The sequence below is a fragment of the Cyprinus carpio genome, chromosome B20 (assembly GCF_018340385.1).
Source record: "Cyprinus carpio isolate SPL01 chromosome B20, ASM1834038v1, whole genome shotgun sequence".
NCBI lineage: Eukaryota > Metazoa > Chordata > Actinopteri > Cypriniformes > Cyprinidae > Cyprinus > Cyprinus carpio.
In genome coordinates this window covers 27189610-27206099 of record NC_056616.1, presented here as the reverse complement: position 1 = coordinate 27206099, position 16490 = coordinate 27189610, and the positions used below count along the sequence as shown (strand labels likewise).

The following is a 16490-nucleotide window of genomic DNA, read 5'->3' as shown; positions in this document are numbered from 1 at the left end:
ACCCATGGGAATTATTTTAGAGAGAGAGATGTTCCACTTTTTCAAGCATGGGACACCATCTTGGTCACTCCATCTTGGGATGTTCATTATGCTCCACTGGAAAACTGCTGCGTAAACGTTAGATGAGCTGAATGGATCTGTAAGGAAAGGCATCAGAGAAAATGCATATTTAAAAGCTGAAGTTTGTCCTTTCTAAGCCAGTGTCACCAAATTATTGTCTTATTCTTATTTATAAGACAATGAAAATAATGTATAGTCACTACATTTAAATTAACAAAATTGTAAAACGGATATAAATTACCAAAAAAAAAAGTTAAATGTTTTTTTCACACTGAAATCATGTTAATACTTATTTTTGTCTTTTTGTCTATACTATTGAAACCATGTGCATTTTAACGCCCCATTCACTTCCATTTTAAATGTCTCACTGTAACCCAGGTTTTTGAAATAGAGGTACTAGTTAAAACTAATTTTAGTGATATTCAGCATTATGCCATGCCATGAATCCTGTATTTATTATTCCTTTATTATATATATAAAAACACACACACACACACACACACACACACACACACACACACACACACACTTCAGCTTTAAATGTGCACATGACAGCAGCCTTGTGAACATGAACATTTGCTTTTAGAAAACCAGAAAATTAATTCCAAAGAAAGCTTTGGAAGCTCTTTTTCCACTTGATGAACATGATAATGCTCTGCTGGTTTGGCAGCCGTTGTTTCAGTGCAGTGTCATCATGAGGGGTGGGTTGGCGCATGCTTTATTCCAGCCCAGTCTCTCCGGCCCTGAGCTTGCTTGCATGTGGGCCTCATTTTTGTGCCATGATCGCTATGGTTTTTCATCATCTACTCCACTCATCATTGCTCTCCGGTGTCTGTATTGACCCTGGCGCTTTGCCGCTCATTTACTCTGCGTTTCTCCATGGTTTTCTGTGCTGGGGTTTCCTCTTCCCCTATCCTGACTACTGGACATGTCTCTGTTTATGTCCGCTTCCTTCTGATTCTGGAGGGAAAGGTGTATGGCCGTGTTTTGTATTTCCTTACCTGTCGAGAATTGTATTTGTATTGTGTATGAAGTTTGATCGAGGTGTTTGGATTACCCTTTGAATGATTTTCTGTAGATGTGAAGAAGGTTGCAAGTTGCAATTCTGTCAGTAAGTTGTTTTGCATGCAGCTGTGTGTGCATGTGATTCTGTGTGTGATGGTGTGAAGTGCACGATGTGTCTCGTCACAGGGGCCACACTGACAAACACATTTTTACAAATTACCACAGCAGGCTAATTTGAATAAGATTTTGTGCTACAAAGACTGACAGTCCTCAGGTTGGCCGTTGAAAATTGTAGGCTAATCTAGGTTACCATTTTAAATTGAAACATTAAATTAAATTAAACATTTAGGTTTGAATATCGGTTTATAAGTTAACATACATGTTATGTGTTACACTATTGTTCAAAAGTTTTGGGTTTGTAATTTGTATGTTTTTGAAAGAAGTTATTTGTGTTTACGTTTGATCAAAAATACAGTAAAAACATCAATATTGTGGAATATTATTTAATAAACTGGTTTCTATTTTAATATAATTTAAAACGCAGTTTATTCATGTGATGGTAAAGCTGAATTTTCAGCAACATCACTTCAGTGTCACATGATCCTTTAGAAATCATTCAGAAATGATTTGGTGAACAATAAACATTTATTATTATCAATGTTGAAAACAGTTGTGCTGCTTAATGTTTTTTGTTGAAACAGTGATATATTTTTTTCAGGATACTTTCAATAGAAAGTTCTAAAGAACAGCATTTTTTTGAAGAATAGAAATATTTTGTAACAATAAAAATGTCTTTATTGTCACTTTTGATTAATTTAATGCATCCTTGCTTAACAAAAGTATTAATTTGCTAAAAATAAAACAAAATCTTAGACCCAAAACTTTTGAATGGAAGTGTAAGTTTAAGTTTCTCTGGGTTCGTTTTAAATTTAAGTTTAAATATATCAGTAGTTTTACAACTAGGGTTGGAATTGACATCAAAATGATTTAAATTTAGGATCATTTTAATTTCAAATCAGTCTTTTATATTTAGGACCATGAGTTGCAGTCAGTCCAGTCCATCATCTCTTTGGTCCAGCGTTTTTCAACTAACCCTGATTATGCATTGTGCACCTCAGCTGCAGGACGAGGAGCGACGACGGAAACAGCAGTTGGAGGAAATCCGTAAGCGTGAGGCAGAAGAGCGAGCTAAACAGGAGGAGGAGAGACGCTGGAGAGAGGAGGAGAGAGCCAGACGAGAGGCAGAGGAGAAGGTATTGTGATCGGAACGGACCAGCGACATCTAGGAACTTCTATAAGTAGTTAAATGCAATAAAGATGATTTTGATGACAAAAGGACTTAGAGTCAAGAAATACGTTTTTGTGTAAAATGCAAGTTGCAGATACATTTTAGAACACTTCTTATGAGATGCAGATTATCTTTTCCTTTTTTGCCCACTCAACCAGGCCTTAAATGCAAGTCACGACAACAGCAGATAGATTTGAATGTCCCAGACCAGTTCTCTTGCTACTGATTAGTCAGGTTAATTACAGTGAGATCTTCTTGATTTTGTTTTGGAGCAAATTCCCAAAACAATATCTGTACCCATATACAGTAAATCGATTTTTGGCATAATTTCCTGATAGAGACGTATGTGATCAGCTATGTTAATTCATGCTAACGTCAAGCTTTTTCAAGGTTTTGCCCGATTTCCGTGTGGATGGTTCCTCACGATCTTGTAAGTGGGTGTGATTGGAGACAGCAGCTGATATTTAATGTGTCAGACTGTACGAGATCACAGCCTCTTGTGCTTAATTTAAAATAATGTGTATCTATGTATATATATACAGTACTGTATGTGCTGATAATAATAAGGTTAACAGCAGTTCCGGAGTTAGTAATGATCTGTTAACTGTCAGAGGCTAAATTAAGTTTGTTTAACGCCCATGTGTTACACTTTTAGAATGCCTCAGCGGGTCATCAGTTTACCAGTGGTCTGAATTTACATTCATACATCTAAAATGTGACCTAAACATTGTCCCTCTATGTGACCATCCAGTTTTATTTGTGTCTGTGTGCGTCATTTTCAGACCACTGGTAATTTTAGAGCCCAGTTGTGATGTCCAACTGCATGTCTTCACAACATCTCCTCTCTTGTGTTTGTGATGTATCCCCATCCACTTCAAAGAAACGCATGAGTCACATGTCAGATCTTTACACAACACTCCAGCATTTTGTTGGGAGACCTTTTGCCATTCCATACAACATTGCTTGGAAGTGCTGTTGGAAATGGGCCCGCCTTGGTTTTCGTGGAGGTTGTCCCAGATTGAACTAGCTCATGTGTGTTTTGCCTTCACATGCTCTCATAAGAGACATTCCCACCACCACATATTAACCAGGGGATCCATGCACAGAGACCAGAGTAGCCAGCCACTGGGTATTTTTCTCCAAAGCTTAACCACCAAATGCCAACCAGACCTTCAACTGGAGCTTGTAACAGTGACATGCGCTCCAGGCTTTTTTTTTATTCCATATATTTGTGAACTGTAGTGACTTGCTCCTCTTTAGCACCATCTGGTGTGCTTACAGTCGAAGTCAAGTCTTACAATGTTTGCACTGCAAGCAAGCAGCACAATGCAACTAAACTAGATTGCATTCATATAATTAGCATTTATAAAGAAGGTTTAATCAAAGGATTTAAATCTTCAAAGGAGTTTTTTAGGTTTAGTAAACAAGCATTTCTCATATATAATCTGTACATATGACTTTTTGACACACTTCCACTGTTTTTTATGTTGTTTTATTTTTTGTACAATTGGATGCTGACCATACTAATATATTAATTAATGTTGATAAATAATATTTATATTAATTCAGATTCTAAATTAAATATTTAATTACATTAGAAATTTTATTGTTTCTCTTTTTTTTTAATGTTTCATTAAATTTATTTTTTAATGTAATATTTTTTTTGTAAATGTACATTTTCCCTGACAACAGACTGTCTGTGTTATAAACTATTTCAGATGAACTCACCTCTGAATTGAACAGCAAAACAAAACAAAGTCCCTTTTCATGTCACTCAAAAATGACATTTCGTATAGAAATGATTGTGGACCATTTAATATATGAATTCATATAATTATATTAATATGATTCATTCATTAATTCATATAGTCTTTAAATTATAATAAAATATGAATTTAACATTTTGTGAATATTTAAAAGGTTTATTAAATATTCATTTTTTTATGAAATATTTAGATTTGCTCACATTCCTTTAAAAAAAAAAAAAAAAAAAAAAAAAAAAAAAAATGTTAAATTTTGATACAATTTTTTTACCTTTTTTTCCCCCCTCGCACAGGCCTATTTCTGTGTTACTGACTATTTCAGATAAAACTACCCCTGAATGGAATGTGTGAAAAAAAAAAAAAAGATTGTTTGCTTTTCATGTCATTCAGTCTGACATGGAATAAGCTGCAAAGTGGACTGAATTTGCGAAAACCACTTGCATTATAATCAACAAAACTCTCTATGCTACAAGCAGCACTTCAGTATAGACAGTGTTGTTGATTTCCGTCTAGTTTGCGATGTTGCTTGCTTGCAGTGTAGCCATGTTAAATAAAACCAATGGCTTACTTTCCCCAACATGCAGGAGTCCGTTTTAGCTAGTCGATTCACTCAGAAGCACATTACATCATATCAGCAAACACATTTCTTCTACTACAATGTAGCTTTACTACATTGGTTCATCCATTAGCCAGAGCAGCGTTAGCTATGACCCAGGCCTCGCAGTCGCGTGGGCTAGCATAGGCAGCTCTAACCAGCTCTTCCCATGTTCCCCCCTTCAGAGGAGACAGGAGGAAGAGTACTACACCCGCCTGGAGGCAGAGCGGCGCCGGCAGCACGAGGAAGCCGAGCGCAAGCTGCTGACGCCAGACGAGCCTGGTCTGTACAGACCCCCCTACCCCCGGGACTACCAGCCCCCTTCTCCCGCAAGCACCCCCGCCACTAACAACAACAGCGCCCCTCCGCCCCCGCCTCAGAGAAACACCTCCTACCTCAAAACCCAGGTCACCTCCCCCGACACCGTATACACTGCCAAGTTTGTCTCATACAATGACGAGGAGGAGGAGGAGGAGGATGAGGAGGACGCGGGCCTAACAGGTCAGGTTAAGCTCTCGGCCACCCGGAAGTCCTACGGTGACCTTCCGCCCGCCCCAAAGCCCCAGCCGCCGCCAACCGCGCGCAAGCCCCGTCCCGTCTCAGATGGCATCTTTCTGTCCAACTCATTCCAGCTGCCCACAGCGGCCAATGCCAACAGTACTGCTCCAAAGGCAGGGCAGCCCCCTCTCCCTCCCACCAAACCCAGCTTCATCCCATCGGCCAACTCGAAAGGTAGAGACGCTGAGGAGAGAAAAGGGCCCCACCTCAGCCCGCTTATCCTCCATTTATTATTGGTTCATTCGTTTTCATGTTTTTATTTTTTTGGTGTTCGTTTGTTCCTTTTCCTATTTTCCAGTGGAGACTCAGCGCTCTCCGTTTTCCACATTCCCTCTACCTTTCTATCTGTAAATTTCGTAGTATCAAAGCCAATCAGTCGAATCATATGTCCTGGTTTCTATTTTATCCTTCCTTTTAGAGGGAATCTTCTAGGTTCGTGTTGAGCTCAACTGACTGCAGTTGTTCGATTAACTGACAATACTGGCTACCGTTTAAAAGTTTGGGCTCAGTCGGGATTAAAAAAGAAAGAAAACAAAAATACTTTTATTCAGCAAGGATGCATACAATTGATCGAAAATGACAATATCATGACATACATCATCAATGTATTGCTGTTTTCAAAAAAAATTAAGCAGCACAATTGTTGTCAACATTGATCATCAAAAATATTTATTGAGCACAAAATCGGCATATTAGAACGATTTCTGAAGGATTTCTGAAAATGTAGCTTTGCCATCCCAGGAATAAATGACATTTTACAATATATTCAAATAGAAAAGTTATTTTAAATTGTAATAATATTTCACAGTATTACTGTTTTGCTGTAGTTTCAATCAAATAAATACAGCCTTGGTGAGTATCAGAAACTTCTTTCAAAAACATCAAATAAAAACCATATCGGCCCCAAACTTTTGAAAGGTATACATGTTAAAAGAAAACACATTTTTTTGTGTGTTAATGTAAGGCTTGTGTGATAAAATCGCTTGCTAACCTTGTCTGGGTATAAAATTACAACCAAACTTTGTTGCCACGATGATTTAACTGCTGTAAAAAGCCTATAAACTATAGGACATAATTTTTTTTGCAAAATGTTTGTGCAAGAATACAAGCAAAGTGACATAACTTCCTTGTTTACATTGAGTTCAGCAGGTACTAAGTTTGCCAGACTGTAGCCTTGAGCCTTAAGAACATAATTTTAACCTTAATTTAAATGCAATATATTATTATTATTTATTTTCAGTTTTATTTAAAGGTATCAAACTGATTTCATGCAACAATTGCAATCGATTGAGCTTAACTTGTTTTGAACCTGGAATGTTCCTTTTAAATAGTAATTAGATTTTTGTTTGTTTGTTTTCCGATCACCTATTCTCCCCGATTCCTCTTCCTCGAATCATCCTAGCGCCGTACAAACAGTCAGTAGACTTCGTGAGTCGCTGTGCGGTCCAAAATCAGTCCAAGTACTGTTGGTGTTGCCAGCCGTTTCATGTGTGTGTGATCTGCTTTGGGGTAGGCCGGGCCTCAGCAGCTAGACGCCTGCCCGTCCATTATCAGCTCAGGGAACGAGACACTGGCTTCTTGCCACTTGCAGTGGTGGGCTCAACACTGCACCTCTCCTCAGTCCTGTTTACACTTGGCAAAGGGGAAAAGATCTGTCGGATGAGGCGCTTTTTTGTGCTTGACTGTTTAAAAGCCATCTGAATTTTTTGTACAGCACTGGGATAATAGCAACCTTGGTGCAGACAGTCTCTCTTTGATTTTGGCTTTGCCTTCTTCAAGTGTTCATTTTACATGAGTGCAAGTCAAAACTGTGTGAAAAAAATAGATGTTTTAAAAGTAGATTATTTAAGTACAACACAAGTTTTAACATTAAGTAATATTTTTATATCAGTTTCAAGTTCATATAACTTTGAAATTGCACTCAGTATTTTTTCCTCAAATAAATGGTATTAAAAAATTATTATAAATTTGATTATATTAATACAGTTGTTGTATTTTAATATGAGTATGAATAAATACATATGAATGCTATTTAAATAAATACTTTATTATATTCATATTTTTATTTTAATAACCAAGCACTTTTCTTAAGTTTATTACTTAGGGAAAAATGTAGCTACTGAGTCCTTGTTTAACTTTTTCAAACTTTTAATTTTATAATTTTTTTTAGAATTTGCTATGTCTGTACTTTTAAAGTAACTTATGCAACATATCATATCAGATGTCAAACTTTTAAACAGTCATGTGCGAAAAAAGCAGTTCAACCCTATTTCACAAAGATGCCCAGTGTATCCGACCTTGCATGTAATCTGCACAAAGCTTCCCCCTACTTAATGTCATTGGGGCCTGTTGTGATTAAAAATGCATTTACGCTTATCGAGGAACTAACATTGCATTAATCAACCAATCAAAAGCATGGCATTCCTCCATGCTCAGACTGACTGTAGCTTTTCAAGCCACAAATCAACCACTGCAATCGCTGCTTCTTTGCTTAATGTGTCTCTCACCAAATCAACATCGTCATACCTGTCTGCAACACTGCTGAAGCCTCTCATGGAACCAAAACCAGTTCAATCTAACAGCCTCTAAGGTGTTGCCACCAGACTAGTGCACTCTAGATGTTTCATACACACCCTTTGAATTTTTTTTTTTTACATAATGTATTGACTTGGTTCCAAAACCTAATAAGCTGCCTACTTAGGGAACTGTTGTAAGGAAACATCTCTTTGACTAGTATAGAATGTAATCCAAGATGGTAGACAAGTCTAGATAAATGTTAATATAATGTTAATAATAAATAAGGATATATATATATATATTTATTCTTTTTTATTATTATTTATATGTATATAAATGTTAATATAAATATTTCACCAATTACTGACATATATAAAAACATTTTGATTTTATATATATATATACACACAGACACACACACACATATATATATATACACACATGTCTGTGTATATATGCACATATTATATGAATTCAATAAAATGTTTAATTATAAAATGTTATTTAAAATATTACAATTTTAACTGAAAATATAAAAAAATATAAGCATGCATAATAATTATTTACATAATATAGAATAAGTATATATATTATATATACATATACATAACAAATGAATTATTATTGATATATTTATTGTTAATGTAAATTACAGAAAAAAATAATTTATGTATGAGATGAATAGTGTATGAGATTACACTGTTAGAATAGCATGCTACTTTATCTTTGAGTTGCTGCCTATGTAGCACCTCAAACCAGTCACCTTTGAGTTTCCGTCTCACTTAATATGCCACCTTAAAAGGCAACTCACTAGGTTATGGAACAGAGCTTTAGCATTGACAGTATTGATTTTGCTTGGTTTCAGCTGTGTTGTAGTTCTCACTCTTATCTTCTTATCTTCTGTCTTGCTCTTTGGTTATCTTTATATGTGTCTGGCATCATCATTTGCTTGGCTCCACCCACCCTCCCCTGCTTCCTCTCACATTGGACTGCATGGAATCATGAGATTCCACAGCCCCTCCCATCACCTTCTCTGAGAAGGTGCATTGACCTGCTGGGACCACCAAGTCTCTGAGCAAAAAGGATCGCAAACTGTGGACTTTCAGTCTTTAATGTTCATTTTCTTCCTTTTTGTTAAATGATAATAAAAATAAAAATTACATTTTTGGCTTTGCAGGATTTAATGAAAGTAAAAAAATAAATTGCACAGCTATATACTACTGTTCAGTCATGGCATTAGTTTGTAGGCTAATGTGACTTGCATTCCCATGGGAATTTTAATGGGTTTTTAGAAAGCATTTTTAAATTTATGAGTAAGGTAAAGTGTTTAATCAACATTACTTAAAAAAAAAAAAAAAACTTTAATTTTATTTTGACAACATTTATACACAATCATGCCTCAAATGGAGACACACCCTCTCAGGAAAAAAAAAAGGTAAAAATTGACCTTTTGTTCCTTTAGGTGTGCAAGACCTGTCACTAGGGCAGTTATGTATTTACTAATTTACCCCTAAATGGTTAATATATATTATATGATGATTAAAAATGTATTGCATTATTTTTCAAAGGTACAATTAATTTCCTTAAGGATACAGTTTAATTAAGAATAAAACATGCTGAAATACTTAAAAATATTACTTTGTATTTAACTAGTGTTGTACTTTAAAAAACTTCTTTCAAAACACAAATTTCAATTTCAGCAAATTTCAACAAGCACATTTGCACATTTTTCTGTGTACACAAGGATTTATAACTACAATAAAAATGTGAGTTTACGTGCTTGGCATATCCTTGTAGTGCTTATGTCAAAACTTAAAATTATAAAGCAAACAAAGGTTTCAAAATGTATTTTTGAGGTCTGACTGTGGAAATGTTAATAGAAAAATGTCTAAGTAATGTGAACCACGGATCTTAGTTTGCTCCGAAATCAAAAACCACCATTAAAAACCCTTAAATGTTCCTGAGGGGATCAGTCATTCTCGTCCAGGTTTTATGAATACAAACTGAACAGCTTGATTTAAACATACAAACAAGTACAGACCATTGCTTCATATTTTGTATTGTATTCAAAACCACAGTATGAAACACATTTGGTCTCAGAAACAAAACCTTTTGCTTCTAATTGAGCCTTTTCTTTCTTTCTAAACCACCAGCTGCCCTGTTTTGCTCTTGAAGTACTTGGTCGTCACCAGTGGAGAAGGTTTTTTTTTTTTTTTTTTGGTTCACAAGTCAATGTGTTTGTGTCTTTCTCCCTCCGGCCCAAACTCATTCCATTATCAGTCAATCAGTGAAACCATCCACATGCATTTGGATTGTGGCGGTGCTCTTGCACCCCATTGGTTAGAATCAAACTGCCATTCTCTGGTTCAGTGCGGACCGTCCCTTCGGCCTGACAGACACAAGGACACGTGAGCCTCACAGGTGATGCCTACGGTAGGTCAGCGGTGGGGGTCGTTGTGCAGGCCAGCTGTGCAGAGTTGGGGAGCGTCTCTCTTACAGACGTTCCTCAACACAAGACCAGTTTAGAAACAGCTGGTGCTTGACCTCCACCTTTGACCTGTGATCCACAGACCTCGTGTCAGGTGTGCTTTGGAATGCTTTAACACTAACTAAACCAGCTTTCTTCTCGCTGTTCAGCTTCTGGTCTGTGGAGTGATGTTGGAAGCAGAAGTTGCTGGGCCAATGGTGTGGTTGATCTGCCCAGTTGAACAGATCAAGTCTATGCTTTGGGGATAAGTCAACAAAAATGATGTCCTGTTTATTTATATAGAAATTTAAAGTATGTTATTAAATTATTAACATATATATTTGGTATTAACATATTAGTAACTAAAGCTATTGATAATCAAATTGAAATTAAATTGTAATTGAAATAAAGCTGAAATAATATAAAAATTACTTGAAAAAGAAATAATATATATATACACACACACACACACACACAAATATTACATGAAAAACTTTAACTTAACTTAAAACTTAAAAAAAAAAAAAACTGAAATCTTACCTTGGCAAGTAAATGAAAATAAGGTTGAGAAGTAAAATTACTCAAATTAAAATAATAACAAAGCTAAACAGAAATATTTTAAAACAACGAAAACTAATAACTAACTAAAAATGACAAAAGCACTTGGTTTACAAATTAGTTTTATATTTATATAAAAAAGTTTTTTGTTTGTTTTTTATTTATTCTGTTTAGCTTTATTTTAGTTTTAATTTCAGTAATTAAACTTAAAATAAAAAAAGTTAAGGCAAAATATTTGTATAATGTCATAAGTTCTTTTTTATATATAATTTTTTATCAATAATATAATATATAGTAGTATTATGATGTATATATTAATTTATTTTATTTTATTGTTTTTTAAAAATGTGTGTTTTTTTTTTTTTTTTTTTTTTAAATTTCTCTCATATATATATATAAAACTTTGAATTTAATTAAATTTAATATATGTATTTATTTAAATTGTATATACATGCAGGTCACCATAATTAGCCCAGCAGCTTTTGCAATTATCTTGCTAATCGCTCTTGAAATGCCATTGTTGATGTTTCTTGTGAAATTCACGTTGTTTTTACATTTGACAAAATTAAAACAGGATTTAATTCATACACTGGAAACACAACAGGACTAGGATCAGGAGAGATTTACAAAGACCCGCGAGAGAAGTGGACAAAAGGGTGAGGAACGCACTCATGCACCTGGAATGTGTTTTGAAACCCAAAACGTTTGTGCTTGTATGATGCATATAAACTAAAGATGACATGCTTGGGTTGGACTGTAAGCTGTGGTGTTTTTCAGTAAGCCTCCACAAACATCATTATCCCTTCACTAAACTCTGAGCTCACAGCTTTGGGTGCGGTAGAAGAACCACCCAAACATACAGAAGAACCCGTCTACTTCGGACATTTATCAGTGCTTTAAATTGTTTAAACATTTGTAGACAAAGTTAAAGGGATAGTTTGCTTAAAAAAGGAAACTTCAGTCATAATTTACTGACCTTCATGTTGTTCCAAATCTGTACATAACTTGATTTTTTTAACTGAGGAACACAAAAGATGATATTTAGCAGAAGAACCTTTTTATATAATGGGGACTGGGCCTGTCAAGCTTTAAAAAATGAAACAAAACATCTTTAAAATACCATAGAGGTAGACAATTTTGATTGCTTGTGCTACATTTCAAGTCTTCTCATGGTAAAAGTCTGAAATTGAAGTTATTATCTGGTGGTCAAATCTGCATTTAATTAGTAATATATTCCATTTTAATTTGTCGGGTTAATTATTTCTTAAATACCGCATTACTAACAAATGATTGCTTGCAATTGCAGCGGCCCCGATCAGGAGAACACAATAGGAGGAGCTCCAGAAAGCCTGACATTTAAGGAGCGCCAGAGACTCTTCTCACAGGGAAAGGAAGTGTCGAATAAAGTGAAAGCGTCCCGGAAGCTCATGGAACTGGAAAACGAACTGAACATAAAACAGTAGCGAAGAGCCCTAGCAGGACTAATTGCCAATATGTGACCCATCCCTGGAGAAAAAAAAAAAAACACAAAACACATCCAGCTACGGCTTCCCAGTCATTTCCAAACTTCTTTTTGGGTTTTCTTTGAATAACTGGACGATTAAGTATCATTTAGCTGCAATAAGAGACGATATTCCATAAATTCCCTTGAAAGATATGTTATAATAAAGCACTGTAAATTGTTTTAATTATATTAATAAGAAAACTGAAATGACATGAAGGGGGTATTTTTTGTTTGTGAAATGTTACTCAAAAAAATGACGGATTCTTTGCTCATTTAATTTTTTTTTTAATAGGCAGTAATGTGGGATATTTTATGGTGTTATTTTATTCTCTTTCTACTAATTTTTTTTTTCTTTTGGAAGTAAGTGCCGATATACAGTAATAGACCAATGTAAACAGCTCTCAGTACAGAATAGGGGTCCGCATTGGTCCCCGAATATTATCGAACAGCTCAACAGTAGCGCGTGAACTAAACTTATATAGGAGGCTCACGTTTTTTGTCGCACTCTTTATTATTTTATTTTTCCAGCTGGTTCTTCCGCTTAATGGATACACAGGCACCTTTCTGCAAATCTCGTGTCTGCATTAAAATGATTTTGCTCGGAAAACGAGCATCCTTGTTAGCACCATTTGTGAATATCCTTTGAGAATGTAGTCATTTTTCTTGATTATTTTAATGCACCGTCTGCAAGTCTGTCCTTCCGTAAGAGCGCTGAGGTTTACCACTTTTATAAAACGTTTAGGAGTTTTTGCTTTAAATGCACCGGGCGAAGTAGCCAGCTGATGTTGGCAAAGCAAAGTTTGATGGTAGTATGATGTTAATAAAAAGAGACGATTTGAGGAAAGAGGTTTTGTGGAAATGAGATGCAGTTGATTAGCAGGTATTTATTTGAACCTTACTGACATAGTGACAGATTTGTTTGTTTTTATAAGTCTGGATAGAATCTGCAGATTCGTTTTGATGGATGAGTGACAAACGTGAGATTTAAACACAGTAGGCCACTATCTGCTGTTTGGTTGTGCATTAAACTGCTTCCCTCAGCCCACAGTATTGCAGATGTTTATTTAAATGGAGGATCCGGTCGTGTCTCTTCAGTTTGAAGCACCTGTGTCTTTTCATTTGTAGTCTAGACCTGTTGGCGCCCGTGTAAATAATTTTCCAGAGAACACAGACTTTGTAAATCAAATGATGCATAAGGGTAATGTCAATATCCTTTCTTTTTTGCCACTTTGAGCAACATAAACTGACACATATACACACACACACACACACACCGTCGTGTTTTCATTTTAGGTTAAAGATGAATTCATTTGATTCGTTTTAATGGTTGTTACATAGGCTTTTGTAAATCATAAATAAATATGGATTTTACAAATAAGCAGAAAAATTGTCTCTGTTTCGTGAGAATAAATGTATGTTTGTGAGTGTAGCGGCACACTTTGTTTTTTGATTATGCTGATAGAATATTGAAGGTTTATAGAGGTTATATACTTCAATATTTGAGAAATATATTATTTTAAATAAAAAATAATATATATACACTATGTATATGAGTAATATTGTTTAAAGTGGAAAAAAAGCAAATCTCTTAAGAATTTACGTTTTTATATATATATATATATCTTCACTTCTTTTTAAGAAAGAAAATAAGATTATGCTGGCAAAAAAATATATATAATTATTTCAGCCTTTTAATTACTTTTTTCCATTACAATACAAGACAGTTATACCAAACAGTTTCTACTTTGACCCACAAAAAAAAAATCACAATAGATTTTAATTTAGAACATGAAAACGTGTAAGAAAAGGTGAAATCAAGTCATTGTCGATTCATTTTATTTTTAATGCATTTTTTGAGAAGTTTGTTGATCTGAATACAAACATAAGCATTTTTGACCCAATATACATATTGTTTAATATTAACTGGACTTTTAAATACAAGTAAAAAAAAAAAACTTAATGTTTTTGACAACAGTTTTGAGAACAGTTTTGAATATATTTATGAAACTCTATCACTGCTTTCTCCTGCTCTTTTGTCTCAATGGACCCTTTTCGAAGGCGTCGGATTTCTTTGATGGCTTCCAGACCTGAGATGTTCCTTGTTTTCACCAGGTAGCAGGCCAGCATGGTCCCCGTCCTGCCATGACCATGCATGCAGTGAACCGCAACGGCCTGAAGAGCACAAAGAACCAAAATCAGATTTTATCTGGCTGAAGCCAGTTTATGAAAACACTACAATTTGGTTGACACTTATAACAATATTATTGTTACACAAACTGATAAAGTGTGTGTGTGTGTGTAAGCTATATACGCACGCACACACACATAGAGAGAGAGAGAGATCTTATTTGGAAATAAATGTTTTATAGCATTTCCGTTTCAATAAGCTACTTATAATTTATTAAGCATTATAATTATATAAAATTGTTTTTGACCTAGTGTTAGTTGCCCACATTTTTACACGTTTTATACACATTTTTACTCTTTCTTAAAAAGGAAATACAAATTACTTGTCTAAAATAGCTTACAAATGCATAATTCTTGTATTATATTGTATCTTTGATGTGTTTTCAATTCGATTTCTAGATCAATTATTACAATTCATAATATAATAAAAAAATATATAGTACTGAAGTCATTTAGATGTTAATTATTGTATGAAAACAGTCCAGAGGAGCTCCCACTCGCAGAGTTGCCAAGTCCGCGGTTTTCCCGCGGAATCGGGCTACTTTAACGCTGTTGCCGCGTGTGGTTTTTCATGACCGCGGGTTTGAAGCGACTCAAATAACGTGATATTAAGACCATGGAATGCGACTTTTACCAGGGTAACCCTCCACCCTCCGGGACGCGATTTTTAACGGGGGTACTGGCTAGTTTTGGGCTAGTTTTCAGTAGCCACTCGGCCGCGTCACGTGGAATCTGTTACTTTTCTCCGCGCTGTTCGGTTTGACCAATAAGAGCCGTTTATGGTTACAGGTTAAAAACGTTGTTTTAAATCATGTTAGAGAAATTGCTGGTATTATACAATTAAAATAAGAGAGAGAGAGAGATTTGAACCATTACACTTTTATTCTTTTTAGTGTGGTAATGTCTTCAATAGAAAAATAAAAAAATAAAATTTAAAACGTTAATGGAGAATTCGGTTGTTTCCCCGCCAAGCGCCCCCTTGCGGAAGAGAACTTTGGTTTACAGGAAACGGATGCTATCCAATAATAGAATAAGCATCGTAAGTACAAAATACATCTCGTCTAACTTATAAATATTGTGTGAAAAGGAAGCTGTAGACTTTTATTTCGATGGACCTGTTCTATAGAGGTGCTATAAACGCGCTGCTCCCTCACCTCCCCTTTAGCACTGGCTTCCTCCACGATGCTCAGGAACCTCAGGATCTGAGGCAGACTCGGCGGAGTGAAGTCCACTATGCTGATGTGATGCAGGAGGAGCTCTGGACAGCTGTCGTGCCTCGGTGGTTTGGATTCTAACAAGCACACCAGGTGTCTGATGCCATTCTCCACCAGGAACTTATAATGCTGGGTTTCTGAAGGACAGGCCAGTCCGGCGAGTTGGCGAGGTTCGACCCACGAGAAGTTCGGCGGAGCGGCGAAAGCGTGCGTCATGACGAGATGTTCCGTAAGTGCTGCGGATGCTGCTGTAAAAGCCTTTGCTTCTTCACAGCGACATTATATATCCGCCAACCTAGAGAATGAATCGGGCTGCAAGGGCGTGTCCTGTGTGACTGTCAAACAAGTGTTACATAATACTACTTCTGTTTTATGCAACTTACACCAGCAAACATTACCATAGTATGAGGTGACCGGGGCTAGTTGTCACACTTTTTGCTCCAGCGACTACAAAGCTGAGCAACATTTTTTTTTTAAAAAGTGTGTGTGTGTATATTTATATATATATATATATATATATATATATATATATATATATATATATATATATATATATATATGTGTGTGTGTGTGTGTGTGTGTGTGTGTGTGTGTGTGTGTGTGTGTGTGTGTGTGTGTGTGTATATATATATATATATATATATATATATATATATATAAAGTACATGTAAAATAAATTAAATACATATATATATATATATATATATATATATATATATATATATATATATATATATATATATAATTATTTTTAATTTATTTTACATGTCTTTT

At 35.3% G+C, this 16490-nt stretch overlaps 1 protein-coding gene and 1 pseudogene across 1 annotated transcript; one reads left to right on the top strand and one right to left on the bottom strand.

The window, feature by feature from the left end:
• Positions 1–13702, top strand: part of LOC109052626 — a 110101-nt pseudogene extending 96399 nt beyond the window's left edge.
• Positions 13703–14134: 432 nt separating this feature from the next.
• On the bottom strand, positions 14135–16060 carry dusp23a (dual specificity phosphatase 23a). Its single transcript, XM_042746987.1, has 2 exons — positions 15657–16060; positions 14135–14487 (listed from the first exon to the last, which is right to left on the bottom strand). Exons 1-2 carry the CDS (start codon positions 15930–15932, stop codon positions 14272–14274), a joined length of 492 nt encoding a protein of 163 aa, XP_042602921.1. The 5' UTR covers positions 15933–16060; the 3' UTR covers positions 14135–14271.
• Positions 16061–16490: the final 430 nt, after the last annotated feature.

Coding starts and splice junctions, on each gene's coding strand:
- dusp23a (XM_042746987.1), bottom strand. CDS start 15,932: ATGACGCACGCTTTCGCCGCTCCGCCGAACTTCTCGTGGGTCGAACCT. Junction 14,488..15,656: donor AAGCCAGTGCTAAAGGGGAG/GTGAGGGAGCAG, acceptor TGTGCTCTTCAG/GCCGTTGCGGTTCACTGCAT.